The sequence below is a fragment of the Falco cherrug genome, chromosome 10 (assembly GCF_023634085.1).
Source record: "Falco cherrug isolate bFalChe1 chromosome 10, bFalChe1.pri, whole genome shotgun sequence".
Taxonomy (NCBI): domain Eukaryota; kingdom Metazoa; phylum Chordata; class Aves; order Falconiformes; family Falconidae; genus Falco; species Falco cherrug.
In genome coordinates, this window is record NC_073706.1 from 33,749,827 (window position 1) to 33,777,546 (window position 27,720).

Genomic DNA, 27,720 nt, shown 5'->3' on the forward strand with positions numbered 1-27,720 from the left:
AAAGCCCACTTTTCCACTTCTGAACTGGCAGGGACAGGAATGAAAACAGAAATGCAACAAGATATGCCCTTCCAGGGCCCCATTTATTAAGTGAATACAAAAATAAGATCATTTCAGTGCAGAGGCACAGTAATCCGCTCCATGGTGAAAAGATATCTTGGGTTAGCAGTAAACAGAGTTTACAATGCCTTGTAAACAGACCTCTTTACAAGCAAGAAGCATACTGAAACATGACACATGTTGGATTAAAAGTTCCCCGTTGCACCACTACTCCACACTTCTCATCTGGTGATTTCAGAGCACTTCGCAAAAGGTAAGAGCATCCTTCATTCTGTTTTCAGAGGAGCACACGTGAAACGAATGAGACACGTGGAATTTGCACTGTAAACTGTTGAAAGCGCCACAGCATTTTCTGAGGATGATGGCTTACCCCTTGTTAGGTTTGTTTTGCAATGAAAAATAATGGCCAAAGCTATAGTGCATTATGGAAGTTTTTAAAAATGACTTTTTTTTTTACAGCAACCTGTTGTATGGTTGAATAAAAATTACTCTTTTTTGTTTCTTAATACAGTACATGGCATTTCTCCTCAATTGCACTAGAAGCTAATTTGGAAGCACTTTCAATTTGTGTTATAGGCAAACAGGAAAGAAAAACAAGTCAGGCAGGCTTTCCATCTCCTTTCCATCTCTCTGCCCACTGTTTCATCCCCACCCTTTCACATCTCCGAGTCCACATACATTCCATTGATCAGGTAATCCACTTGTGTGTAATCCTTCTTCTTGTAGCTCTCATAGGCCTGCATAAGGAAAAGAACTATAACAGTTATGAAAAAACACGTACCAACTAAAAGCACTGCAAGAAGCGAACTTTTATCCACTAAGTACTGAGTCAGCGGCTCAGCAGCAATGAGAAGATACTCATTGTCTGTGTCCTGAGTTTCCACAAGGCTCGAAGCTGTTGTTTTGGGTGTATGTGCTGGAGCTATGGTTGTTGAAAAAACGTGAGATGCTGTCTTTATCTCATGTCCAGTCGTAGTTCCTGCTGTAGTGGCAGTAGTTATAACTGTGGTACCTCCTGTAGAGCCCAGAAGAGAAGTTGGTTTACTTAAGGATGTACTTGCTTCTGGCTCTGGATGGGGCAACGTAACGGCTGGCAGTGAATTCACAGAGTGAGAACTCTCTGAGGGGGTGAGTGTCGTGGCACGTGTGGAAGCAGTGGCACGTGTGGAAGCAGTGGCACGTGTGGAAGCAGTGGCACGTGTGGAAGCAGTGGCACGTGTGGAAGCAGTGGCACGTGTGGAAGCAGTGGAAGACGTTCCTGCATCCTGCAGGATGAGGGTGGTCAGTGTGCTTGGTGTCTTCAGGCCAGCTCCAGCAGTGGTGGGGCTACTAGAGCGGAGAGTGCTGGTGGTGGCTGGGTTAACCTGCGTGCTTTGAGGTGTCTGAGTACCTGCTTCAGGAATGGCACCGAGGGGAGCAGAAGAAGTGGGGGACAATACTGAGACAGAGTTACTATTTCCTGATTTTTCAGTGGTGGTCATAAGCTTGGTGACAGGGCTGGAAGTGGAAGCAGGGATGTTACCAGAAGTGGGAGAAGAGGCAGTAGATGACACAGCTTCAGCAAGGAGACCAGAACCTCCAGGGCCATCGGAGGCTTTGGCAGTTGTTTCATAAGCTGTAGTGAGGACAGATGCATTTGTAACGTTTGTTGTTACAGCTGTGGTGGTGGTGGAGGTCACTGTGGTGGTGACAGCGTTGCTTGTTGTTGGTTTTCTTGTATTCGTTCCTGCAGCTTCACCCTCAATCCCAAGCAAATGCCTCAAGTGAACCTTGGGAGTCCAAGCAGTTGAGGAAAACGCATTTTCCACGTTGTGTTGGTCAACTCGTGCATTCACTGTCCTCTCCTTTTCCAGTGGAGAGTTTTGGTGGTGGTACAGGACTGTTTCCCTTTTCCCATCAACCATTTCTTCAAAAAGACAAAACCAATGAGTTTCATAGGAATAAAACTCTCAAGCTCAAATCTGACCTTATACCCCCAACAAGCAAACCAGAACATGTATTCTGCAGTATGTGCAGAACAACTGGAATACATCAGTCCTGAAATCAGCAAGAACATGAAAACTCAGGCCTCTGCTTTTATTACACATAATCCTTCTAGGGTTTTTTTGTGTGAGTTTTTGGGGGGGTTGTGGGGGTTTTTTGGTAGGTTTGGGGTTTTTTTGTTTGGGTTTTTTTTGGGTTTTTTTGCTACAGACCTCTGGCATTTGCCCAACCAGGGAATTAATTCCAGAAAGTGGGGGTGAGGGTGGACAATGAAGTATAGATCTACAACCCAGAAGCACATCATCAACAGAAACAGCGTTATGAATGCCAGCTCCTGAGAAGGCTCATGCTTTCAAAGTCACATAGCATTGACAAAGCCCTTGTGCTCACATTCAATATTTTCACTTCTCAAAACTGAGTGGATATTTCCACTTACACCTTCATACTTTGGGAGACTCTCCTTCACCACTAGTGATCTACATTTATAGTGATATAAATCCCACCTGCTTGTCAAAGGCCTGGTTGCTACGTTGCAGAGAAACCTTTGCCAAACCAAAAGAACCATGAACAAACTTTTTTTTTTAACTTGGGTACAACAAACTCTTGAAACATGCTTTAGAAGATTGATTCCCAAATTACTAGCAAGCTCTGTTTTGTTATCGTGTCACTTAATTAAGATTGAAGACCCTGGCACTAGAAAGTCACCATGAGCAATTGCTGCTATGGCTGCTCGGATTATAGAAGCAGCCGGCTGCCTCTGGCACAAAATCCTGGCAATCTCAAAAAAACCCAATGCCAAGACATTTTCCTTTCTCTTAAAAAACATAAATACATCTGTTACGCCTTTATTTTCCAAAGGACAGCGTGTGGAGTGAAAATGGCTTGAATGAATGATGTCTCCAGCATGGAGACAAACCGTTAGTAAAAGCTGGAGAAGTTACTCAAAGACAAATCACGCACATGTAAGTGCCAGAGCCCTTAGGAGGGCTAGGGAAAGAGTATTTTCCAGTGAACTGACTTCACCTACAGAACCATCCTGCAGGCATTTCACAAGCCATCTCCCTCAGCTGAAAGCCAGTCAAGGTCTAAGGGTAGGCGTTTAAAGCAAAGGGACCAGGATCCTGGATTTAACAGGAGCCCGAAGCACAGCATTACCTCCAAGCAGATCTTTGATGCCTTGTTCTCCAGCATCCTGGCACACGCTCAGCTGGTGACACTGCAGGAGGATGCAGTGATTCTGGTAGAGCACAGACCAGTTACACTGGTGGTCACCTGAAAACAGCAGAAAAAACAGGTTGTTGCACACAGGATACCAAACACTGCTTCATGGCTGCAATTAAAGAATTTTTTGAAAAAGCGACAGCTGGAAGGTCTAGCCTTAACAGATCCTGACTCAGCCTTAGTGAAAATAACTGGGAAGCCACTGAAATCAAATGTAGCAGCTGCAGCCCACCTACCTGCTTGTCTTCCAGTACCAACATCTAACAACAGGGATTCACTCACCCAGACAGGGACAAAGAGAGCATACTACAGTTTGGACCCATCAAAATGCTAGCATTTGTCTAGATGTCTTAACGAGGGGGGAAGAAACCCAAACAGGTAAGCTGAAACTGAGAAGACACCCATCTCATCCCCGACGGGAGACAGCTCTCACCTCAGTGCTTGGAGTTACATAGAAATTTATTCATTTGCTGAACAACGACACCATTAGCCACAGGAGCCATCACAGAAACTGTCTTTTAGTAAGTCAAATCCCAATGTAAGTAAATGAATTCATCACAGCAGGGAACTCTCTCTCCCGGCAGCCCTTCAAGCTCACTAACTTTTTTTCTGGGCATGCTACAGACACAAAGCCAAGCTCTGAGGGAAGGAATGAACCTCCTCTAACCAGTTCTGAGGAGACACCTCAATCACTGCGTCCAGTTTTGGGCTCCCCAGCACACAAGGGCAGTACTGACATACTGGAGCACATTTCAAGATGCTACTAGAATTCTGAGGGGCTGAAACACATGATTTACAGTAAAGCCCAACTCAACAACAAGGGGAAAAAAAATAGTTCCCACCACAAGGGCACTCAGACACTGGGCTGGGGACCACAGAGGTGGTACAATCTCCATCAGATCTTGAACAGCCAAGATCTAAGTCAGGTTTGGGGCAGAGATCCTGCCCAAATTATGCTATGATTTTATGTCGTATCACAGTAGCACGCAATTGATTTCTGGGGCACGTGCTGTTGACAAAAACCACAGATGATAACACAGTGCTCAGCCTGGGGTGAAGCAGATATGTGCCCAACTGACCACCTATCAGTGGATTAAAGGGAACTCAAGTGTATGGTAGGAGAAATTAATTTCTGTGTTTCATCAGAAGTGTGAGAAAGGGCAAAGAACATGCCAATGTGGTACATATGGGTATATTTAAAGCTCTTAACTACAAAGAGAGTTACCCTGACTGAGGATTAAGGCTATGGGAAGCTTGAACTTTTCATTAAAAAAACATTTGCATTACCAGAGTTATTAAAAGGGCTTGTGGAAAATTTAAGAACTTGGAGAAATCGCTGTACCAACAACTGCAGTCTGCTTTGACAGCCCTAAGGAAACTAGCAAAGGTGGACTTTTTCTGACTTTGATAAAATGTTAGGAAAGCGACTGAAACCATTCAAAGACTTTAAAAAAAAAAAGGTCATTAAAAAGCAATAAAATTAAAAGCTTCAGCTCTCACAGAGCGCTGGAATTACAGCAGCAGCCCTTCAAGAAATTAAAATCCACTCCTCAGAAATGAAAACGTGTTTGGATGTGTCCCAATTCCCAACCTCACCCCGCATCCCTCACTGGGTAAGCCACGCTATTAGAAAAACACAGACCATCTACTACTGTAAATTGTGCTATTTATCACTTCTTGAGAAGGGGAAAACAAAAAACCAGCCGCATCTCTTGCACTGGCTACATGCCTAAGTTAGCCAGTTCAGAAAGGTCAAGAGACTAAAAAAAATGGGGTCAGCATGGGTAAAGCACCCTGGTTTCTGCTGCCATCAGGATGGCATCCAGCGGCTCATGACTTCCCTGTTGCTCCCCAGGACAACCAGATAACCTCTGTTGAGCTGAGCTGGTGAGGATGCCCCTTGATGCAACTCCAGATTAAGGCTCCAGCTGATGCGTCCAATGCAAGATTCATGCAACCAGTGGTCCCTTTGTGCTCACTTCCAATTAGGAGACAGAAAAAAAAAAAGAAAAGAAAAAAGGACAAAAAAATAGAAAGCAGGAGGACAACAGAAGCTCTTCAGAGGTATTTTGAAAGGAAACCTCTGGAAGTGACAGCTGACAGCACCTTTTCTACCCTAACAAGATACCGGGAGGTTAAGATGACGTGCACAGTGCTTAGAGATTTTCAGGTGGAATAAACACGCAACACTACAGACCCTTAGCGTCAGCGTAGTCAGTGTGAATGTGCCATCTCTTTAGGATTTGCCACCTTAAAAAGCAGAAGCTGAAGTTTTCACAGCTCTGGTGCCTGGGAAACAAATCCACTCATATTTTACCTCCTAAATAAAATGCTGAGTTTATAAAGGTGCTTTTTTTCCCCACTATGAAGGGATGTCTCATGTTTAAAATAAAAGGTTTGAAATGACTGGGCATTAAAAAAAAAGGCATCTTTATGATGTTCCTATCAATCTGACTGTCAGACATTCATCCACCTGAGCCAAGGTCTCATCACCACCACGGCATCACCAGTTGTTTGTAGGTGCTACAAGCTTTCACATGTGGCTAGATAAGATAGGCTCTTTCATAAGGACAACTGTGAAAGACTCATTTAGAAGTTTAATGGTTTTTAAAGACATCTCAGAGGTAGACAGCAAAAGCCTTCCATCTCCCCAGACTTGTTAAACCCTGTGCTTATTTGTAGGACACAACTGGTTTCTTCTAAGGCAGAAAAAACCTACACAAATACCAGTGAGCAAAGACTACTCATTCCAGTACAGCTGTCTACAACAGCACTATTCACTTGCAAACATCTGGCAGCATGGAATAATCATTCTTCAAGTCAAGGGACCTAACACCGGTTGCACACTACCAGTGCACACCAAGCGCACAGGCACGCTGTTCCTTACAGAAGCTAGAAGGCCCCTGGGAAACAGTGATTCTGGATTCAATTTAACCAATAAAAGCTGCCAGAAGTTATTTAGCACCACAGGACTGCAGAGAAGCCATAACTGTAATTGTCTGTAAAGAATTGGAGTTAAGAAAGATAGTTGTCAGGGGAGCAGAGGAGACCTTTAAGGAACAGAAAATCCAGCTGTAATTCCAGCCAAGGGACAAGAATCTCACCTGAAGCACCTGGGCTTTGACAAGCCTGCCTGCACTGCTTCTCCGTTGTAAGCCTGCTTATTCGCACTACGTGGACTTTTCTCCCTTTCAGGACAGAAAGCCTCTGTTCACATATACAGAAGGAAATCAACAGGAAGAATACAAGAGCAGTCCACATCTTCAGGGTTGGTCTTGCAGGGAGGCTTCTCTTCCCAGGAGCAATTCTTTCTTATATCACTTCCAGATCCACTGCAATATACCTATTAAAAAAAAAATCAATTTATATCTAGAGAATGTTCTACTAAACAGACTCCCATCAGCAGAAATAAAAAAAAAAAAAGTACAAAAGGCAGGCCAGTATCACTACACACATCATACAGGCAATGACGTAAAGGCAGGAAGAGAGAAGACCATTCCCAAATTCATGGAGAGGCTCTTTCCTTGGAAAGCGTACTTTGCTCTTCTTCCCTTAGGTCCCAGTGGAGAACAGCTCAAGTCAAAAGCACCATGTACAACACCAGACTCAAAGCCCACAGGTGTACAGCACCACAGACGCGACTTCATTTTAGTTTACTTATTTTAAAGCCCTGATTGCCCCCCACAAAACAATAAACAGGCAATGTCTTTCTTCATTACCAATGCACACTAACACTGTCCCAGTGGATGGCCTCTCATGCTTTAAGTCACTGGAGCAGCTTCTATTGACTTCAGAGCAGGTCACCAGCTCTGGTGATCTGGATTTACCCTCGTTTCCAAGACTTTCTAAAGCTTTGTATCAGCTTCCAAACAGCTCAGCCCAGACCAGACCAATTTTAAGTCTTCCCTAAGTAGTTTTCAAGGGCAACCCTCTTCCTCACCACCGAAGCAAGCTTTAGTCCTCAACCTGCAGTTACGAACAGAAATGTCATGGCCTTCAAAGAGCGTTGAGATTCAGCTTCACATGATCTCTCAGAGGTGTACACGATGACTGCAGTTGAAGATGCAAAGGAGTTCACAACACAGCATGAGCAGCATGTGTAAGTGGTATAAATAGCATAGTGAAAAACATCCACAGCCATCAGTGACACACTTAAGACTGCAATTTAGCCACCCACGCAAGAAGTTTTGCCCTGGGCTCTCAACTCCAGCCCCAATCATGCTTGTGAATTTAAGAATCTAAGAAAAAGCCTTTCCCTCCACCTCCAGGAAAGCCCAAGATAATGTTTATTAGTTTTGACTCCCAGACTGCAACATTTTGATGCTTCATACTTTCTGTTTCCAACTTTTTCTTCTTGTTCTATGTCCTAAAGCCCCAAACTATGTAATAGATTTTTAGCCTCAAAACCACCCTACCTGGAAAAGGGTGAAATATAAACAGCTACCCAAAGCTTTGGAGAGGGCACACAACACACAGGTCCACATCGGAATACCGAAGAGTCAAAGATGGGGACAAAGCCTGATACTAAAAGGCAGTGCCCCAAATTCAGCATCCCTTGTCACCCTGCAAGTTGCCTAAGGAACTCAAAGCCTCCTTCCTGCTCTTTTATTTATTCTAGTAAAAAGAGTTGGTTTGCCTGTTGAAAACAGATGGAGCATTTATACATCATCTGCTTTCCCAGAGAGCCGGGGAGCCCAAAAGGACCAGACCGTACCTTCCCCACTAACCTTAGCTCATGCATCCCTCTGCAGCCTTCTCCCTGGAGTAAGCGTGCACGGCATCACACTAATTCTGTGCAAGTAGGTTTCTCACTGCAGCCAAAACTTCATGCCTGGCTCATCCCACCTGGCAGCTGGATATATTTCTACATGTGACCTGACAGCAGAAGTCTTGGTGGGGAAAGGCAGCTCACCAGCCCCATCTAGTCCTGTGTACCAGAGACTGCGCCAGCGTCCTGGGGTCTCTCATTTCGGGGTCTCTCTCCCATTTCTCAGGGCACAGGCACAGCGCAGACCGACTTTACTGGTTCTTTCCCACCACCTGCCCTCCCCAGCCCACCTCAGAGCGAGCTGAAAGAACCAGTGCAGGAGAGGAGGGCGACGCACAACCACAGCCCCCGCCATGCGGTACACAAGCATTAGATGCTTAGGAAAGCAGCCCCATGTTTTCGGCAGGGATTTGTGTTATTCAGCCCAGAACTTCAACACTTTTCCCTCTGTTCTGAATTGCAAGGCGCTTCCACAAGTGTGCCTCAGCCTTTAGCATGCTTCTACTGTCACTCTTCGCATATGTTGTAATCTAATTATTGAAAACTCCAGTTGACAAGACGGCAAGCAAGGGGGAAAGCAAGCGAAGATGTGAAATACTCTGTCCACACTAGATTTTCCTAGAGCGGACAGATCACCTTTGCTCACAGACAGCAAGAGTTTGCTTTAAACTCCAAACCTTCAACTTCAAGCAAGTGATTTGTGTTCCCTCGCAGACACTACAGGTACCTCACCAAGACACTCAGAACACCCTTTGTCAAACTGCATTCCCACCACGATATGCAGAAATAAGGGCACTTTTGTAAAATTCACAGGCAGAGATTCAGTAAGTGGTATCTAACCCACAGAAAAGAAAAAAAAAAAAAACATCATGAAGGGTAGATTTTCTATTTTAAAGAGAGTCTGGCTGCTTATGTTTGCTGTCCCTTTTCAAGGTAAAAGGCTTACAAGAAGCGATATTTTATAGCTCAAGAAGCGACCCTGCGAATAAATTGGCTGTGCAATAATGTATGCATTTACTGTTTTAAAGGAAATGGTGAAAAATAACAGCAACAAGTACAAATGCAGAGCACACTTATTATAGGGGTGGGGTCTTCCTACCTTTACACACAGGTAAAGGTACACATCCTACCTTCCTAGTTATACTAACCAACCCTCAAAGAATAAACACCTTCCACCGCATTTTGGAAATGCGGATATAGCAGCGTTATATCTGTGAATAAATACCATTATTATAGTTAAAATCTCAGTCTTTTAGGACAAACAAAATAATCTTAATTAATCTCAGCTGACCCAAGAACTGCATACACTTGTCAGGTCAGGTGTTGATCACGCTCTGTGCCTAGAAGGTGCTGCACTAGCATAGCCATCTGTCCCCTATGCATTTGTATCCCCAGCCACATTAACCCACCAGAAGTCCTTCCCATCACAGCTGAATTTGGTCCTACTTGACTGCCACAGAGGAAAATAAAAGCCCAGTAAATGTCCCTCACCTCTTCCAAAGCACTGAGCAGCCTTTCTGGATCAGGCCAGCACCAGTTAAGGTGGACATGCCGAGCTCAGACGCGAGAGGTCTGTCTCCTTTCCCTCTCACTAAACACGGTCTCCTCAGGGGCCAACCGATAATCCTTCCCCCAAGGCGCTCAATACAAACTTACAAGGTTAAAATACATTTAAGTGTTCTTTAGCCAATTATAAAAATCCTTTTACAAATTGAGCGAGACCACGAAGCAGACAGATGCGATACACAGGCTGTCAGTGCAGCAGACAAGCAAACAGCTCATTTCCACGTCCAGTGAGGTGATAACCAGATGCAGTTGTGCCTTAATGCAGTCCAGATGATGCCCGAGATGATGTATTAAATATTAGAAGCTCCAGCCAAGTGGTTGGGGGTGTTCTGCCTCTTCCACCTTAGCACTATTCCATACATCCAGAACAAGAGTTGCAATTACTTGCGGGTCACTTTTCCCTACTTAACAACTGCCTTCCATAATTACAAGCTATAAGCTTTATTTCTGCCTTCCTATCACACTTCCAGCCAGTCCCATACGGCTCCATTTGTACTCAGAGACCCCACTGAGCCCCCACCCCACACGCCTACATCCCAGAAAAGCACCAGCTAAAGCTGCTTCTCCAGATCGTGTTGCTCCCCAGAAGGAACCATCCTCTGGCTGTTGGAGACAACACAAAGGAAGAGATGAACACTACTGTTCCCATCAGAATTAATTTTGAGAAATCAGGGCAAAATTCACTCTTTGAGCACTACCTTCTCCATCTGTAGATATCCCCAAAGAAATTAAAAGTCCAACCAAACCACAAAAGATAGCAACAAATAAAATCTGAGAAAGGATTACACTCTGAAAAGTGCAAGGTTTACTTTACCGTCTGTGGCTATAACTCAGCAGGGAACAAGCACGCTGGAAAACCAGAGTAACTTTGAGTCAACAACTGAATGAGTGATGACTTTGCAATGTACACACACATCCAGAGGGCATTGCCTGCTGGGTTTCAGAAGCCTCCCTCCCTTCTTGCTGATCTCCCTGTGCTCGAGCCAATAAATTTGTGAGGACAAAAAAAATCCAAAGCATTATTTCAAACAATATCGATTGGGGTGATGTGGCAAGTGAAGCCTTTGGAATATAAACCGCTTGCTTCCATGCTCTCCCAGGCAGCCTGAGCTGCTCCTGGTTAAGCAGCTGCAAAGTGCATGCAGTGATTGCACCAGGGCAAAAGGACAGACAAAAAAAAAACCCACCAAAAAACCATGAAAGAGGGAGTGTGTGTGTTAGAGATCACACGTACAAAGTGAGCAAAGCAAATCATATAGGGCAACACATGCTCCTTTGAGCTGTCAAAGAACCAGCATGCACTGCCCCAAAATTCATACTTACAAGCATGTGTAGAATAGGTCGAAGAGCTACAAAGAAATATTCTATCCTCAGTGTAACAACAAAGCAGGAAAAACAAGGGTGGGATACCTTTCGCAGACAACGATGCTTCTCTCCCATCAAAATGAGAAGGCATAAGGCCTGTTTTCAACTTGCAGTTGCTGCTAAACACTTCATTTGTTGTCAGCTCTCAAAACAAGCGCTATATTTCACTCTAGAAAAATAGAATTAAACCAGATTTTGCTAAGGGAAGACAAGTACATCTCATTTTGCGAATCGAGGCTCGAATGCAGGAGGCAGGGAATCTGTGCTGCAGTCTTGAGAAGTGTTTGGCTTCGCAGACTTATCTCCAAGGCTGAAGCTGCACATGTGGATAGGTCTGGAGATGGAAGGGGCAGCACCAAGGCACCTGAGGCTGACCCACTGTCAGCTGAGCACAACCAAGTGAAGTTGTATTATTCTCCAAACAGCAGCTTCACAGCCATTAAAGTTCCTTTGGCTCCCAAGGAAAATTAATGACAAGTTACAAAGCTGTTTCCACAAATTGTCACGTGCTATCAACAATGAAGGATGAACTGAACAGAGACTGTGAAGCAGGGACATGTTAGATATGACAGGGGAGGAAACGTGTTACTAGGTCCTTGGTCTGGACAAGTTCCTTTGACTTCAGCACACAAACATAGCATGAAGTGTTCCCACTTCCTTAGAAAACCCAGAATACAACGGTCAAAGGTCCATTTGCTGCCCCAATACAGGCTCTCCATGTCCCCACCATCTCCGGTATTAACAAAATGTTCCTCTGGGAGGACGACCGAGATGGGACATGCACAGTTCTGTACTTTCAGAGGGAGTTCTGAAAGAAAGTTACCTCACAGACATCAGCCAGGCTAAGATGGTGACCAGCAAGCTGGATCTGATAAACACCTGGGGCTGACATGAGTCCAGCAGAGCATTCCAGGTTGCTCAGCTCCAGTGACAGGATGTTCTGAACATGTTCTGAAACACCATTTGGAGAAGAAACATTCTTCTGGACCTGAGCTGGCAATATCACCTACATTCCTTCTCCTACCACACAACTTCTGCAGTTGGCCACTTGAAGAAGAGTTGTCACATCCCTCCACGTTCGCAGGCACACTGCTTGCTGCAGCAAGCACAACAGGGGTATTGGATGGGCAGCGGTTTGGTCTGTTGCTGCCTTTTCTGACATTTCTCCAGATACACGTCCACACACACACACAAAAAATATTTGATAAAATACTACAAAGCCAAAAAGTCCACTCAGACTGCAGCACGTTGGACTCTCTTAAGAGCAACAGCCCAATAAGCAAAAGCATTTTAATCAGGCAGCCATAAAGTTATACATCTTCTCCTCCCCTAAATATGAACCACCTTCTTCAGTTTGTAGCGTAGTCCCCATGTATGACTGAGTCTTCCACCAACCTGCACGACACACATGCCACAGAGGAGTGACTGCAATGCCTACAGCAACACCTACAGGCTTCAGGGAATGAGCCAAAAGATGCCAACAGCTGCAAATGATGAAATCAAGAGAACAGAGACAGCGTCCTTGCTCAGCGCACCCAACACACCCTCTAGATTCACATCTGACTAACTTAGATGGGAGTTATTAAACCAGAGAGCAAGGAATAATCCAGTGTCACTGAGCAGACAGCCTCTGAGAAGGCTGCTGCATCCTCAGGAAGATTTGGTGTGGAAATGGTGCTTTTTAAAAGAAGTTTGTAGCTGCTAAAGTATTTCTCCAGCTGCCACATATTAACCTCTGCAAGAAAATAGATTCTTCTGTTCGTAAGCAGCCAAACACAATAGATCAGGACCTTTAAGATGTTCTGCGTGAATAGAACAAACACCTTAAAGTCTCTTTCAAAGAGGCAGAATCCCAAGTTTTGCTGAGAAACTGCAATCGCACCTTGACGACACATGAAACTTTCTTAAGTATAGAGCACTTGAGGCTCCGTGCTGACCAAGGCACGTTACGCTCTGCAGGGCCAACGCTGAGCAAGGCTCACAAGGAGCAGCCACCACACTCCCACAAATGGAACGGAAAGCCATTCCACGCAAGACGTGGATTAATTGCAGGCTCCAAACAGCAGACCTCATTAGTGCAGATACTCAAGTGCAATATCCTTCAGGTTCAAGATTTTCAGCAGCTTGCTCAATCTTCCTTTCCCTATGGGGAACCCAGGGAGGATGGAGGTTTTGGTGGTGAGAACCCATGCCTGACAGTGACACAACTCAAGCTCAGGCTCCTTCCCCACTTCCATCTTCCCGTGGAAGTGATGCAGGGTTACAGATTCAAAATCTGGGGCACATTGATAGCTGCACTGGTTTTTGTGGGTTTGGTTTTTTGGGTTGGTTTTTTTTATTTTATTTTATTTTACCAGCTTTACCCATCTCCATCTTTCTGTGCCTTGGTCCCCCCCACCCTATTCCTGTCTCAGGACACAAGGTACAGCTTATGCATTTGTTATCCCACTAACGAGGACAGCCCACGCTGGCACCATTGAAGCTTCACTGCCATCACACTTCGCCTGAGCAAACAAATGTTCAAGCCTAAAACCCCAAAACCAGCATCACCCATCCATCATCCTTTCTCACCCATATTAGCGCCGCGTTCTGCAGTTCAGATGGTGAGAAGAGCTCCTCAGCAGGAGGCTTTTCCTGGGAAAAATGACCCAGCAGCCATTTCACTTATGAAAATGTGGCTTGTTTTGGAATATCTGAAACAATCCAGTTTTAATATAAAGAAAAATGAACTGCCAAAGGCTAACTGCATAAAGATGTGACTGGACAATAAATCTGTCGACAAAAATACCTCCAAGCTATAAAAATGTGTGCTATGGCTCAACCTTCCCTGGTCTGGTCCACACCCAAAGCGGCTAGCAAATTTTCAGACATGCTGCTGTCTCATGGAAATGGGACATCACATGCAGGGCATTTCACACCACGTGCTTCAAATTAAACAGCTTTCAACAAGGCTCTCAAAGGAACCATCCCAGTGGGCTCCCACATGAACTCTGCAGCCATTGAGCTAATATAGAGCAAAGGAAATCAAGAAGGGTAAAAGGCAAGGTCAGGATTGTGGTTTCTCTAAGTGCCTGCAGAAGCGTGGGTGCTTCATGCTTGCTCAGAGATGGCATTAGAAGCTGGACCCAGCACAGTGTACGTGCACAGGAATAAACCATGTCCCAGGTGCTATTCAATACAAAACTGCCACGTTCGGAGCTAACAGAGACTTAAAAAAACCCAGCGACTTCAGCATGAAGGTACAATTAACCAAGTGTTACTTTTGGAGCAAATAGAACTGCCGTTGCGTTAAAGTCTGGTCACCCACCCACCACCTGCCCTGCAGAATTTTACCCCAGTCAGCAATTTCTTGGTAATACAGGTCAAGTTAAATTTCACTGAAGTTGTTAGTTCCAACACTATTTTTCACTCCAGATATTTTTTAATAAAACATTATGCCCCTCTATAGGTTCACGTAGCCATAATGCTAATTTTAGGTGTGTCAAAAGAGAGGACATTTCTCCATGTAAAACACAAGGTTGCGCAAGTTTGCTCAGGAATTGAAGCCTGTGCATGGTTTTCAGTAGGCTTACACAGAGCAGTGATGAGACCCTATGTCACAAAAGCATCGGGCAATACTGTGAAGAGCTCAGAAATGGAGAAGAAAGTTCAGACAGCCTGGACACAGCCAAAACATGGTGCCAGTGCAACGGCTGAAGGGGAACTTCTGCTCAGCACTAAAAGAACTGCAAGAAAGAAAAGCATTTTGGCTACAGGATCTTTGTGCATATCCTGAAATATGAAGATTTTTTAAAAAATTGTATATATTTAAAAAGATACATGCCTCCACCTCTGGTTAGCCTTACGAGCAAAACAACTTGAAGGCTCCCACATTATAGGAGGTTTCTTCTTTCTAAGCTAAGAACTCCCGTTAAAGAGCAAAGGTAGCTTTATGGAAAGTCTGCCAGGTGAGATGCAGCAAAAAGACATTCCAGCTTATCACAATGCTGTATGATACCAAGGAGCTTTTCCCCATATATACGTTAGCACAAAGCAAAAGATTCTTCCCAAACTCTCCAAGCCAGGAAGCCATTTATAGCAGTATCGAATGAAGGTTGCTGGCACATGCCTCCCCGCTTTGTGATTTTGACAGCTTGAGAGATGTGGAAATCACAGGGCAGGGTGGGTGGGGAAGCTTAGCCAAGTCTATTTTTTTCCAAACAAAGAGATAATCAAACACAGTAGCAGCTCTCCTCTAGGTTCCTCATAACCAGTAGGTCTCCAAGTCATGCGCCATCCTGAATTTAAAATTATGGGTCATCAGAACCTAGAGGGAAAACTCCCTTCCCTCTCCTTGCTCTCAGGGGTGTCTGTGGCTGCCAAGGCAGCATCTGTAGAAGTGCTTCAGCCCAGCTCTTGGGTCTCATCTCCCACGCAGCAACAGGGCAGCAGCCGTGCTTTCCTGCCTCGTTCTAGGTTTCCTCTTTCCAGTTTCAGAGGAACTTACTTGAGCCCTGATGCTGATTAATAAGTCAAAGTAAAACAAGCTTGGTTTGAGCTCCAAGCTCTTCCAGTCCAAAAAGCCCCTTATTCACGGAAGAGAGACTGCACAAGCAGTAGCAGGTTCTTCTGAACTTTTCTGAGCTCAGTACGGAAGGTGTATCTGTCTACCCATCTGCCTCTGATGCTGCTAATGAGGACTCCAAAACCATTCCACAGGGTTACCTGAATACCATGGGCATCTACAGCCAGTCAGCAGCACAGCTCACCAAGACAGATTACCACAAACATCAGTTTAATTTATACCAAAGCCATGGAAGTGAAAAACTGCATGTTTTCCCATAATGTCCCTTGTGTTCTATATTTCAGTGGCTAGATGGGGTCCAAATACAGATATTTTCCGAAGCATTCTTGGATGCCTCAGTGCTTATCTCAATTTTTGCTCAGCAGTACAGCAACATAATATGGGAAAAACAAAGTTGAAGCCTCTCTCTCAACTCCTAACACCTGAACTTGAAACAAAAGCAAAGAGGTTATTCTTGCTCTTCTAGACGTTGTGACCTAAAAGCAGCAGCACAGCCTGAACCCATTAGAAAGTTCTAGCTACTGACTTTATGCCAAATATGCTCTGATCCTGTAATGAGGAGGAACAGTTAACTAGGAAAGCCAAAATACCAACAAGATCAGCCCATTCTGGTCCAAAGATGAGCTCAGCATACACAACACACTCAGAGAGAATTCTACAGCTATCTTTTAAGTGACTGCATGGGTCAGAGGAGCAGCAGTCACCTCTCCTCCTCAGGTTCCCTCTCTATTTTGAAGTTTAGTGGAGAACCGGTGTCTTCTAAGGACTTGGTGAAGGGTTCTTTGTGGAAGGCTGTGGTCATCTCAGTAAGAAGCTGGAAAGCAGCTTCCCAAGCTGTTTCTGGTCAATCTAATGCCAATGCTCCCTTCCAAAAGGCCAAAAATTAAAGAAGCAGAGAAAGTTAGCTCCCCTAGCCTTAAAGCACGGTTGGGCTCAAGGTGACCTGGGAAAGGAATATGAAGGAAGACTGCGACTGATGCCAGGTTTTCACTTTCTTCATTAACAACCGGTGGGCATCAGGCTCCCGCAGTATGAAGCTGCTGACTTTCAAAGACAAGAGAAAGAAAGAACATTTCCACTGAAAGTTGGGCGACAACCCTCAGCTCTCCTCTGCGATTCCAAAGTTTACTTCTGCAGACCCCGAAGCACCTCCTTAAAGGGGGGTACCATGGCCTTTCACACAGAAATCAGTCTTTAGGCTTATAAAGCAAGAGGCAACAGGGCAACTCTCAATCTAGCAAGGATTAAGTCCTAGAAAACCCGTCACAGTGCTAAAAAAAAAAAAGTGTGTTTGCTTTTAATGGAGAAAAGCCTTAGCATGCTCCACTTCAGGAAGAATCAGCTCCAAGTGGGACCCTGTGACTACCTCTCCAAGGCCAGAAGCTGTGACTGAGTTGCGTGTCCGTTAGCTAGCATGGTTAGCCTGCACCTAAAGCCAGCAACAGGCTCTAGCCACCATCAATGAAACATTTGCACCACCTCTTCTTGCCTATAGAACGTTTATGTATTTAGTGAAAGCATGACATCGGCCTAGAGCTGTGTTTTCAGGTTGACATTGTATCAGAGACCTTTCCGTCAGCAAATTATTACCCTAACGTCAGTAACCCTGAGGGCTTCAGAAGGCAGAGTGGAGATCATATTCAAGTGAACCACCATGAAACAGAAGGGTTCTCCGTCAGAAGATGCTCTGCTGCTGGTCCATGGTCCCAGTTCAGAGCGATGATACCAGAGGCACACAGGGAGCATGAGAGCAAGGCACAGAGACACCATCTCCCCTACCAGCTGCATCTCAAGCAATGCAAGCACCCACAGCAGGTTCTAACAAAGCTATAATAACAACTCGCACTTCAAACTCACTCATTTTCCAGACAGCCTAGCTGTAACTGAACAGTCAAGTACTTTTCGCATTCGGTGGAAGAACATTCACGAGTTTCATTTCGAAGTGTGAAGAAATCACAGGCTTCCTCTGCCCTAGAAAAATAGCACTTCTGCCTCTACCATCTTCCCAATAAAATCCAGCTCCTGTCTCAGCCTCTTGGGCATCTGAGCCACTTTACAGGAGGACACTTCCATTTCAATTGCCTGAAACAGTATCATGAGAAAATGTGCCCAAGCAGATAACAGAGCAGGAAAAGCACCCTGCAGTGAAGATTAGATGATGTTCACAGCATGGACTGGGGTTTTGTGGGGTTGGGTTTTTTTGGGGTTTTGTTTTGTTTTATGGCAGGCATCTGAAGAGGAATTACACATCAAATCTTGCTTACCACTGATAGGCCAAGATGGAAAATTTTCTCTTCCCACATGCCAACATCTACAACATCAATCGCTAACCACTCAAACTGCAAGCCCAGCATTTCAGTCTTTGCTTTTTAAAGGTGCTGCACATTTCCTTTACTTCCCTCCAGCAATAACTTTCCTGGAGACAAGAGAAAAATACTGAAATAAATTTGCACACGTATTTTATTTACAAATTCTCCCCTTCATCCAGACATCCTTTATGCAGATGAATCGCCATACAAAATCCAGCGTGATAGCTGTATGTTTGTTGGATGCCATCCACTCTATCTTGCTCAGAAACAACTGTAAATGTGAACGCTTGAGCATGCTGTGGGGTATACCTAATGAATCACAATTTTGGAGTGTGTATTTTAACTCCAGAAGAAACCTCTGCAGGTGTAATCTTACTGATTTCAATATGGTTCAGCAAACAAATCTGTCCCAAGGCACGCAATAACCTAAGAGCTCACTCATTCAGCGGAAGGGTTTGCAGTTTTCGGTCTGCCCCCAGGGGACAGCTTGCCCACTCCACAGTTCGCGTTACATCTGGCTTCACTTTCAGAGGGGTCAAAGACCAAGTGGAGAACATACCACCCAGAAAGAACTGCTCGCTAATATTGACAAAACCTGCAGGGGGGAAAAAAGCACAACCAAAACCCACAAAAAAACACATCTCACCAGCATTTTCTGTTTATATATTAATATATATCATTCAGATATTCCTTACAGGGATGGATCACCAGCACCAGAAATCCATTTCTGTTACAGCTGTTTATTTGCTGAATGTATTTCATTGCATCAACACATATCCAGCCTCCAGACATTACCAGCTTTTTCAGAGCCTAGAAATCCTTGCTCCCTTTGCAACAGACTGAAAAGCAACAAACAGGAATCTATGAATACACATATCCAGTCAAAAGCTGTTTGCCACATAGAAAATGAAACAAACTTTCATGCCTTTGCTTTTCAAGTCAGCTGGTACCAAAAGCCATCTGCATTACAGCTCCATCCAGGCCACTTGCTTCTCAAGCCCAAGCAACAAGTGTCCCTGAAGAACGTTATCAGTGTCCCTGCCTCAGGCAGCAATTCTTCACACACACAAAGCATGTGTTCAACTTTATATGCGCGAGTAAGTCTAGCAGAACTAGCAGAACCTGTGACCCACATAAAATTAAGTCAGGGAACCATTGGCAGGCTCATGACATTGTATTCCCTGCTGGCTTCACTGCCCAAAACGTGCCCGCTAGCCAGGCATACCTCAGACATAGCAATGCACTGCAGCCACAGCACATACCTACTGCTGCCACCTCAGAGATGGTCACTGTAGCCAGAACACGCGGATCCTGCCTTGTCTACACAGCAAATACAAGCTGTTGGCCATCTATCAAAAATCATCATCATAGATGAAGATGTAATTGTTCTTGGGTCAGTTATCACCCTGCTTCATGGAAGAGTCAATGTAGCTTCTGTAGAAGGAAATTATCCTTCATATCTAAAATCTTCGAGGCTACTCATTACATGTGGATTTGTATAAATGTTTTTGGTGAGGGACCATTTCAAAGTTCTAATGCAAACTAAGATGCTGTTGGCTATAAAGAAAAGCTTTAGCGTGGACTGCTAACTGATTAGAATAGAAAACAAAGAGCAGAAAGAAGCCATAGGTTTTCACGAGGACAAGCAGCCACCAGTGAAGTTCCAGTTACCTGTGCTGGGGCCTCTGCTATTCAATGCACACAAAAGATTTGAAGGGAAAGAGGACAGTGGGAAGATACTGGCTTTTAACTGAACTGCCAGAGGGTCTCACGATACCAAGTGCTGGGGAACAATGTCTCTACCCAGCACTCCTTATCACTGTCAAAGACAATACTGTACTAGACAGACCTCTGCTTCTCCCTCACAGTCCACTAACCTGGCGCAGTAAGCTGACTGATGAACCAGCCCTGCAGCTCTTATGACCAAATGTCCACTGCACCACTCTCAATAAAGGCCCAGAAGCAGCTTTGTCCAGCAGAACTGGACATACAGTTCAGATGACAAAAGCCAGAAGAAATTCCAGAGACATGTGAACCTGCAGACCACGCAAACCAAGTTTATTTTGTACCAGGTAGCTTGGACAGTTATGACTTCCAGTTAGACGTTAAAGAAGCTCTCTGCACATTTTTTATAGAGTCACAGGCCAGTTGAGGTTGGAAGGAACCTCTGAGATCATCTGGTCAAACTCCCCTGTTCAAGCAGGGCTGCCTATGGCCAGTTGCCCAGGTCCACGTTCAGATGGCTTTTGAGTATCCCCAAGGATGGAGACTCCACAGCCTCCCTGGGCAACCAGTGCTAGGGCTCAGTCACCTACACTGTGAGAAAGTATTTCCTGATGTGCAGAGGGAAAACCCTGTGTTTCAGTTTGTGCCCATCGCCACGGTTGAAAGAACACCCTCCCTTCAGGTATTTATATACCTTGGTAAGATCCCCAGAGGGATCTCTTCTCCAGGCTGAGCAGTCCCAGCTCTCCCAGCCCATCCTCACAAGAGAGCTCCCCAGAACAGGAGTCACAACACCAATTCAAGAACAGAAGCCTCTACGAATGCAGAAGCAAAGGGCAGTTCGTACGGACAGTTCATACGTGAGATGGCTTAACTCACTGCCAGGAAGAACAGTCACGTTCAAGGGCATGTGCTCCACCTTACTGTTGGGGGTGAGGTGGTCTTCACTCACAGCACTTACACTTCCCATTCCTGAAGCAGCTCTGCACAGCGGTACCACCTTCAGACAACGCAGGAGATGCTGCTCTTGTAAACAAGGCCATTTCCAGGCATGGAAAGCATCTGAAATACATTGGGCTTGGCAGTTCTACATCAGCCCAAGCAAATAGTGAAAGACACCGTATCATCTGTATCGCAGACCAGGGAAGATACCACGACTAACCCACAAAAACCTCACTATAAAAAGAAACTGGAAAGATTAAATAGGTTTTGTGTATTTTGTAAAGCTTTACACAATCAGGATTCATTACCAAAAAGGACTAACAACAAAAAAAATGTTTGAGGAGGGAGCATGCTTGCTCTTTTCAAAGCTGGTCTCACGTTTTCACGCTCAGTCTCAGCACTTTCCATCACGTGCATGAATGAGATATTTTCCAAACAATCCTTTTTTTTAAAATGAAAACTGGGTATATACTAGTTTCTTTAAAGGAGGGAAGCACATTGCTTTTTCTTTAAGCCTCATCAGGTCAAAGGGTGTCAGAAACCCACATGAAGATTCACAGAAGTTGCTATGAAATCCTAGTGACAACATCATCTTTGCAGATCAGCCAGGATACAAAGGGCTTTAGAGACAGTAAGAATTTATAACTTGAAAGAAAACTGGTCTCATCGGGAAAAAAAATCCTTGATCAGCTCAGCTAAGAAAGGCAGAAGAAGTGCTTATAGCAATACCTTTTGTTTATTAATGTAATAATTAGATTAGCACCCATTTACTGTGGGTAGAGATCTAGGAGTAAATGCTCTTTGCTTGGACATGGAGAATTTCAGATTACCACTGGGAACTTCTCACCCATCAGAAACTCCCATCCTTAACCCCCTTAATAAGCCAGTCTCCTGTTCATCTTATGGCAAAAAAAAAATCTAAAAAAATAGAAAGCTGCTTTTCCACCATGCTCTCCTTTTTTAATTAGATATGGGAACTGAAGTCCAGGTGCTACTGTCAGCAAAAAGACACACTGATGACACACAGTTTCATCAAAAAGATGATGATGTAAAGGAGCTTTGCTGACACAAATATACCAGCACAATCTTTGTGACATGGGTCAGCCCATAGCACAACAGGTCCCCAGTTCAAAAGAGCAGAATGTAGATGAGACAGACCAACCCTCCCTTATCTCAGAAGGTGGAAACAGAGGCACGAGAAGCCCGAGTCATTTGTGTACAGCTGTAGGAGGAACTGGTGAAAACTGAGTCTCTTGAAATCCAGCTTAGTGCATGAGCTACAAGACAGTCTACTTTCCCTACGAAAGCATATATTTAGTAAGAGTGTCATTAAAAGCATCTCAAGAACATTCAGAAATACCTGCTGTGGAGTTTGTCTTTTCTGGAGGAAGGGGGGAAGAGGAGCATTCCCATAACACAAATCACATACAAATCAAAAATGATTAATCAATAGTAAGATTCAGGGGATGATATACATTGAGAAATGAGGAAGTGACCAGGCAGCATAAACGCATTAAGTAGTCTTCTCTCCAGTTAATGGCTTGCTTGATCTTAAATGGATCCCCAATATTTCCCTTTGACCAGTCTGCATTCACAACACTTCTATCTTCATTCCCTGTTCTTCAATTTATTCATTAATAGGAATGAATTTTGCCTTCAGTGATCTGCACATGCTCAGTTCCCGCTGACTTCTACAAAATTTCCCCCTACTAGTGGACTTGTTCCACAACAGTTTCAAATTTGTCCAGAGGGAGCAAAAGGAAAAAAAAAAAAAGGAGTGTAGAAACTTGCTAGGCAAACACTTGTAACTGTTTTCTTGCTGTCAGGAATTATTGCACCTTTAGGGGAAACCAAAAGCCAATAAAAGCCTGGATACAGTAGGACTACAGCTGAAAGCATAGGAGGAAAAAAATAAATGTGTAAAGTAGTATTGTATGCAACCAAAGAGCCACTTCTCCAAGACTGTCAAAGCATTTTCACAAAGACATGGCAGAGTGGAAAGGTTTATCCTGCTTTTTGATACAGAGAAGCCAAAGAAAGAAAGATAGAGAAGACGACTCAGCAAAAGAACACGCTTAATCCTATTAAAATTAATGAGATTTCATCCTGGCCTCCACACATAAGTTGTATTGGGAGTTTAACTTAAGTGGATTTAAACCCAGATTCAGTTAAAGTGCTGCAAAGTCCCCCCAAGCCAAACAAGTATAAATCCAACACAAATATACATACAAAATTCAATTTAAATTTCATCAAGTCACTTTTTTCTTGCCCCCCACCCCGCCTTTTTTTGAATTTAAAAAAAAAAAAATTTCTAACCCCAGTGCACCTTCTCTATCTGAAGTATGTGCTCCAGCATTTTGCTGAACTATTGCATAAGCAGTTCTCCAGGCCTGGCACGGGGTCAGCTGGAGCTCCGGGAAGGCAATCCCAACGCCCTGCTGGACAGTCGGAGACAAGAGGGTCATCATTAGCAGAAGCAGTGATGGAGAGGCAAGAGGGTCATCATTAGCAGAAGCAGTGATGGTCATGAAAAAGACTTGCTGAATGTCTCAATAAATAAAACCAGAATGGCCCTTGTACACAGATAACCTCCCCTTCCCTCTCTGTGTATTTAGGGAATAACAGAGGTAGCTACGGGGGCTTGGACATGCCCCAGCCATGTCTGCAGAGCACAGTTTAGTTGTCCTTTGGGGGACACAGCTCAACTGGGGCTCCCCAGGCAAAAGTGACAGGAGCTGTGGCAATGGGGACAATCCAGGCACGCAACTGCAGCCTGCCCCGACGGCGCAGACCTAACGTCCTGCTCAACCGGAGAACCCGGCTGGCTCCTCACGCCAGGGCAAGATGCACAGCTGGGCTGGGGGCCCCGCCGCATGCACGGCCGGGCAGTCAGTCCAGCTGGCTGCAAGTAAACAAGTACCCATATCCCTGGCGCTCTGCCCTCCATTCCTGTCTTCATACCACATTGTCCGACAAGAAAAACAAACAAGCAAGCACCCCAAGTGCTTTCCAAATGGTTAACACATTATCACGTGAACTGGGAGGAAAGGCTGCGACAGAAAACCCAGGCTCACACTCATTCCAGAGATCTCGCGTTCTGCAAAGTGCATTTGAAAACTAGCTCTGCCACCACAGCGATGCAGCCATCAGGGAGCATGTTGCAGGCCCATCCTGCCCAATGACACTGCACAGCGTCAACTACTCTGTGTCAGGGCAGTGGCACTGCCACCTCTCAGCACTGAAAACCAAGATCTGATCCTTGAGGCCAAGCCCACAATGGCCAAGAAAAACAAAGCCAGCAAAGGCAATGGAAGACCACCATAAGTTTTGGCACCCACACTGATCAATACTCAAAATTGCCCAGAGGAGACCTCATTTCAGTGATAATCATAATAACGGCACAGCAGAGCCATCAGCTAAATGCAAAGTAACCATGTATACATCTGAAGAACCAAAGCAACGAGGAAGCCAGACAGCACAATAGCAAGCAGCCAAGTGGTGCTCTACACACCAGCAAGGGAAGCGTGTGGTTCCACCGAGTATTAAAACCCACTTCTGCAGTCCTTGCCGCTTGCTTGTGTTGCATAAGTTGTTCACAGGAACACGCAGTAATGTCCATGCAGACATTCCTCCAAGAAGGGTGTTCCCATAGCATACCAGAGATAAACTGTCCTCTACTGGATTAACTGCTGCGCCACAGGCACCCTGGACACCCTACCTGCACGGTGATCTCCTTGGATTGTCAGAAGCTGGAGGAATGCGAACATTTCCAAAGTGCACAACTGGGTCCTGCCTGCACTCATCTTCAACATCACTACGGCCCCTGCAGCGCCAGCAGCATCCTTACACCCCAGCCACCAACCCACGAGCCCTGCATGTCAAAATTGTGCAAAGGGAACCACAACTTCAGTCCAAAGGAGCAGAAATGACAGGAAGAACAAATAGGTTAAGCGCTTGCTACCATCCAGAGAGAAAGGGTTCAATCACAGTTTACTTCACAGGACGACTTGGCTTCCCAGTCAAAGTCAACAGCCCTCTGGGAGTTGTTCCCAGACCCAAACAGGCCAGGAATCATTGACAGTGGGGTCTGAGGAAGGGTTACACCTGCAGGACAGGCTGCAAGCTGGGAAGGGAAGCAACCTTGCTGATCCAGAGTGCACAGTGTCAGATGGCATCCAGCCACACACAGGAGGGATATTGCCCTCCCAGTCCTTTTACAGGTAGGAGGGAAAAAAGCCACAAAGATCACCTAGTCTGGCTCCTGGTGCAGCAAAAGCCATGGGAGTTTCATCCAGCAATTACTGTGGGCAGGGGGGAGGTGGGATGGGTATCTCACCTACCACACAAATGAACTTTGTACCAGCTCTGTGTTCATAGGGATGAACATCCCCTTCAGAGAGGCATCTGAACCCAGTTTAACCCCTTCAAAGGGCAAACGGCCAGCTGGTGTGGATTGCCATTGCTCTGCAAGGGGGCCAAAGCAATGCACAGCAGCTGAGGATCTACACGCAAGTGCCAGCGAATTGACTGCTTTTTCCTCTGACTTCCCCAGTGCGTAATTGCCCTTGCTATTAGAAGTTTGTATCAAACACAAAGCAACAATTAAAGGGCAACAATAAATCTGAACCAGACATTAGCAGCGCTTGAACACACATATATGTGGGGCCCAGCAAAGAGCGCAGACAGGTCAGAGCAGAGGGGTCTGAGCATGGCTGTTGAGCACGCGCATGCAGGCAATGTAGAAGGCAACCATATGGAGATGAGGGCTGCGAGGAAATGCATATGCATGACACCCAACCATCCGCAGGACTGCTCCGAGTCCTAAGCCCAGCATCACTCAGGACACACGTCAGCCAGGATGAAGCAGGCGCTGTGATATGTACCTGGCTCGTGGGTACACAGAGGAGCAACAAGTTCATTTCTCCTACATCCAAGTCCCCTGTAATTTTTCACTGCAAATACAGTGGCACAGACTCCTGCTGGACCTGCTTTATGGTTCTTTCAGTTGATAAAACTACGTTCAAGTGTGGATGACAACACACAGAACACATGCTGTGTTAACACTATGTGCCGGAGCATGAGAAGACACCAGCAGAACTGTATATTAAAACTTTTTTCCATGAAGCTTTTATGTATGCCTTTTTGAAAAAGGAAAAAAAAAAAAAAAGAGGGGGGCAAGAAACTCTACCCAAACAAATCAGTTCTTCATGATTTCTTCAAGCAAAGTTTTGGACATTTTCAGCACGCGCTGTTTTAAACAAACACCTTCATTCCTTAATGCCCCTGTGACATTTTCCCTTGAAAATTTACTCAGTCAAGTACAACTGAGAGTCAGCTACTACATTTAAAAGTAGCTACATTACCTAACCTTGTAATCCAGGGTATGCAGCCAGACATTTCAAATACATTATCAGGCCTTCAGTATGGATGCTTTCCACCACTGAAACTTGAAATTTCACTTGCAAATTACTCCCATCACCTTTGAAAACTCTGTGCCGGGAGACTTCCTTTAGAAGGCAGAGGCTGCAGGTTGCATGGATGTGCCAATTAGAATTTCAATAGCAGATAACCAGATGCAAAGTCTGTTTTCTGGCAGATGGGTTTATAAATCCGGCAGGGAATTTGCAATAAAAACAAAAAATAAAGATGTTTGCACCAACGTGTTAAGAGGTACATAGCCTGGAATTTCCCCCAGAAAAGTACAACAGTATGTGTGTGTATACATATAGATTATATATATATAAACTAGAACCAAGCAGCAAACATGCACAGCAAGTGCATTAGTCTCCTACAGACATGAAAGCTAATAAACATGGATAGATTCCCTCTAAAGTATCCACTACCATGTAATGGGCTGCATTAACATACACAGTAGAAGATTATTATGGTAGGTAATTAAGATTAATACAGTAATACATGCACTTTTGAGAAAGAGACACCACATCAGCATGCACCTTGTAACCGAGTTTTCAAATCTACTGATCAGCCATGCACTCTGAGGTCTAAAGGGCACCAAGTGCTCGCTATCAGATAGCACCTTTACCTCACCCAGCAAGGCTACAACTTAGCTCAGGGCAGGGAGGATTAGTGTCTCTACGGGTTTGCTCCTCCAGTAAGCAGTCAGTTAACTCACTTTATCAGGAAACAGGAGCGCCGTTGCGTGACCAAGCCTGGCAGGGATTCAGGCAGCCAGTTGTAGGACATCCAGGCACCTTACTTGACAGGATTTTGAGACAGGATTTCTCTTTGCTAATCCTAGAAGTCAAAGTTTGGGAGACTGCAGAGGAGAAAGTTCAGGGATTCACAGAATCCACCAGAACAAGATCCGCTGTGACAGGATCCCCCCACAGGGTGCTGTACGCAAGGGCTGGGTGGAGGAACACTATTTATTCTGCCCACCATGTACTGGATCCCAGCTAGCACCTTGTTAACATGGCCCAGGGAATGATGAAACCTACCGAACCCGACGAAAGAGACTTGGGTACCATACCGCATGCAGCAGGGCCCCGCTTCCAAAGGCGACCTCAGCTGTACACACTCGACGTTATTTACTCAGACACGATATATTTTGACATATCCGTGATGCCATGCATAAGGGCGACCTGCCACGGACACCCCATTTTTTGGGGTGGTCCAGAGGGCCTAAACCCGCCACGTTTCAGACGGTGACCGACTTGCTGAGTCAATCAGCTCTCCTCCCCGCAACGAGACGAGCTCCCTGCGCCCCCACCTCCCCAGGAACAGACCCTCCGCCGACCACACACGCATCGCACTGCAGGGAGCGCAGACCCATCGCTCCCACCATTGCTGGGGGCGGGGGGATACAATTTATTCGCAAATTTACACGCAACTTCCCGCGACGAATGTATTTGCAACTTATGTGGCAGTTTACGGGAAGAGCTGCGGAGCTTCTGCTCCCCACCCAGGCCGCGGCCCCCGTCCCGCCCGCGGTCCGCAGCTGTGCAAATGGACACCCACCCCACGGCAGCCCCCCACCACGGAGACATCCCACCCATCCCCGTTGCCGACTGGCACGGCGCACCCCCCGCTCCCCCAGGCCGAGGGCGAGCCGGCCGTACTCACGCCGTGGCGGAGGGCAGGGCCGCTGTGCAGAAGAGGCGCTCACCCCGGCGGAGGCGGCCAAGCCGCCCGCCCCGCTGGCGCGGCCCCCCCGGGGAACCAGGCAGCCCCGCCGCCCGCTCCGCGCCACATGCCAC

The 27,720-nt window shown here is 45.5% G+C and overlaps 1 protein-coding gene across 4 annotated transcripts; it reads right to left on the reverse strand.

The window, feature by feature from the left end:
- Nucleotides 1-52: 52 nt before the first annotated feature.
- On the reverse strand, nucleotides 53-27,720 carry C10H11orf24 (chromosome 10 C11orf24 homolog). Of its 4 annotated transcripts, none has more exons than XM_055721664.1 (5): nucleotides 27,587-27,720; nucleotides 22,830-22,941; nucleotides 6,369-6,607; nucleotides 3,199-3,315; nucleotides 53-1,966 (listed from the first exon to the last, which is right to left on the reverse strand). In XM_055721664.1, exons 3-5 carry the CDS (start codon nucleotides 6,523-6,525, stop codon nucleotides 717-719), a joined length of 1,524 nt encoding a protein of 507 aa, XP_055577639.1. In that variant the 5' UTR covers nucleotides 6,526-6,607; nucleotides 22,830-22,941; nucleotides 27,587-27,720; the 3' UTR covers nucleotides 53-716. The 4 variants fall into 4 exon arrangements, with proteins under 4 accessions (XP_055577639.1, XP_055577640.1, XP_055577638.1 ...); XM_055721665.1 differs by having other exon boundaries at nucleotides 22,820-22,941; XM_055721663.1 differs by lacking the exon at nucleotides 22,830-22,941.

Bases quoted from the DNA above. Each gene is read 5' to 3' on its own strand.
- C10H11orf24 (XM_055721663.1), bottom strand. From the start codon at position 6,525: ATGTGGACTGCTCTTGTATTCTTCCTGTTGATTTCCTTCTGTATATGT. The intron at 3,316-6,368 runs GTGAGATTCTTG...TGCTGTTTTCAG, and splicing joins TCAAAGCCCAGGTGCTTCAG to GTGACCACCAGTGTAACTGG. The intron at 1,967-3,198 runs GTAATGCTGTGC...GTCTTTTTGAAG, and splicing joins CATCAAAGATCTGCTTGGAG to AAATGGTTGATGGGAAAAGG.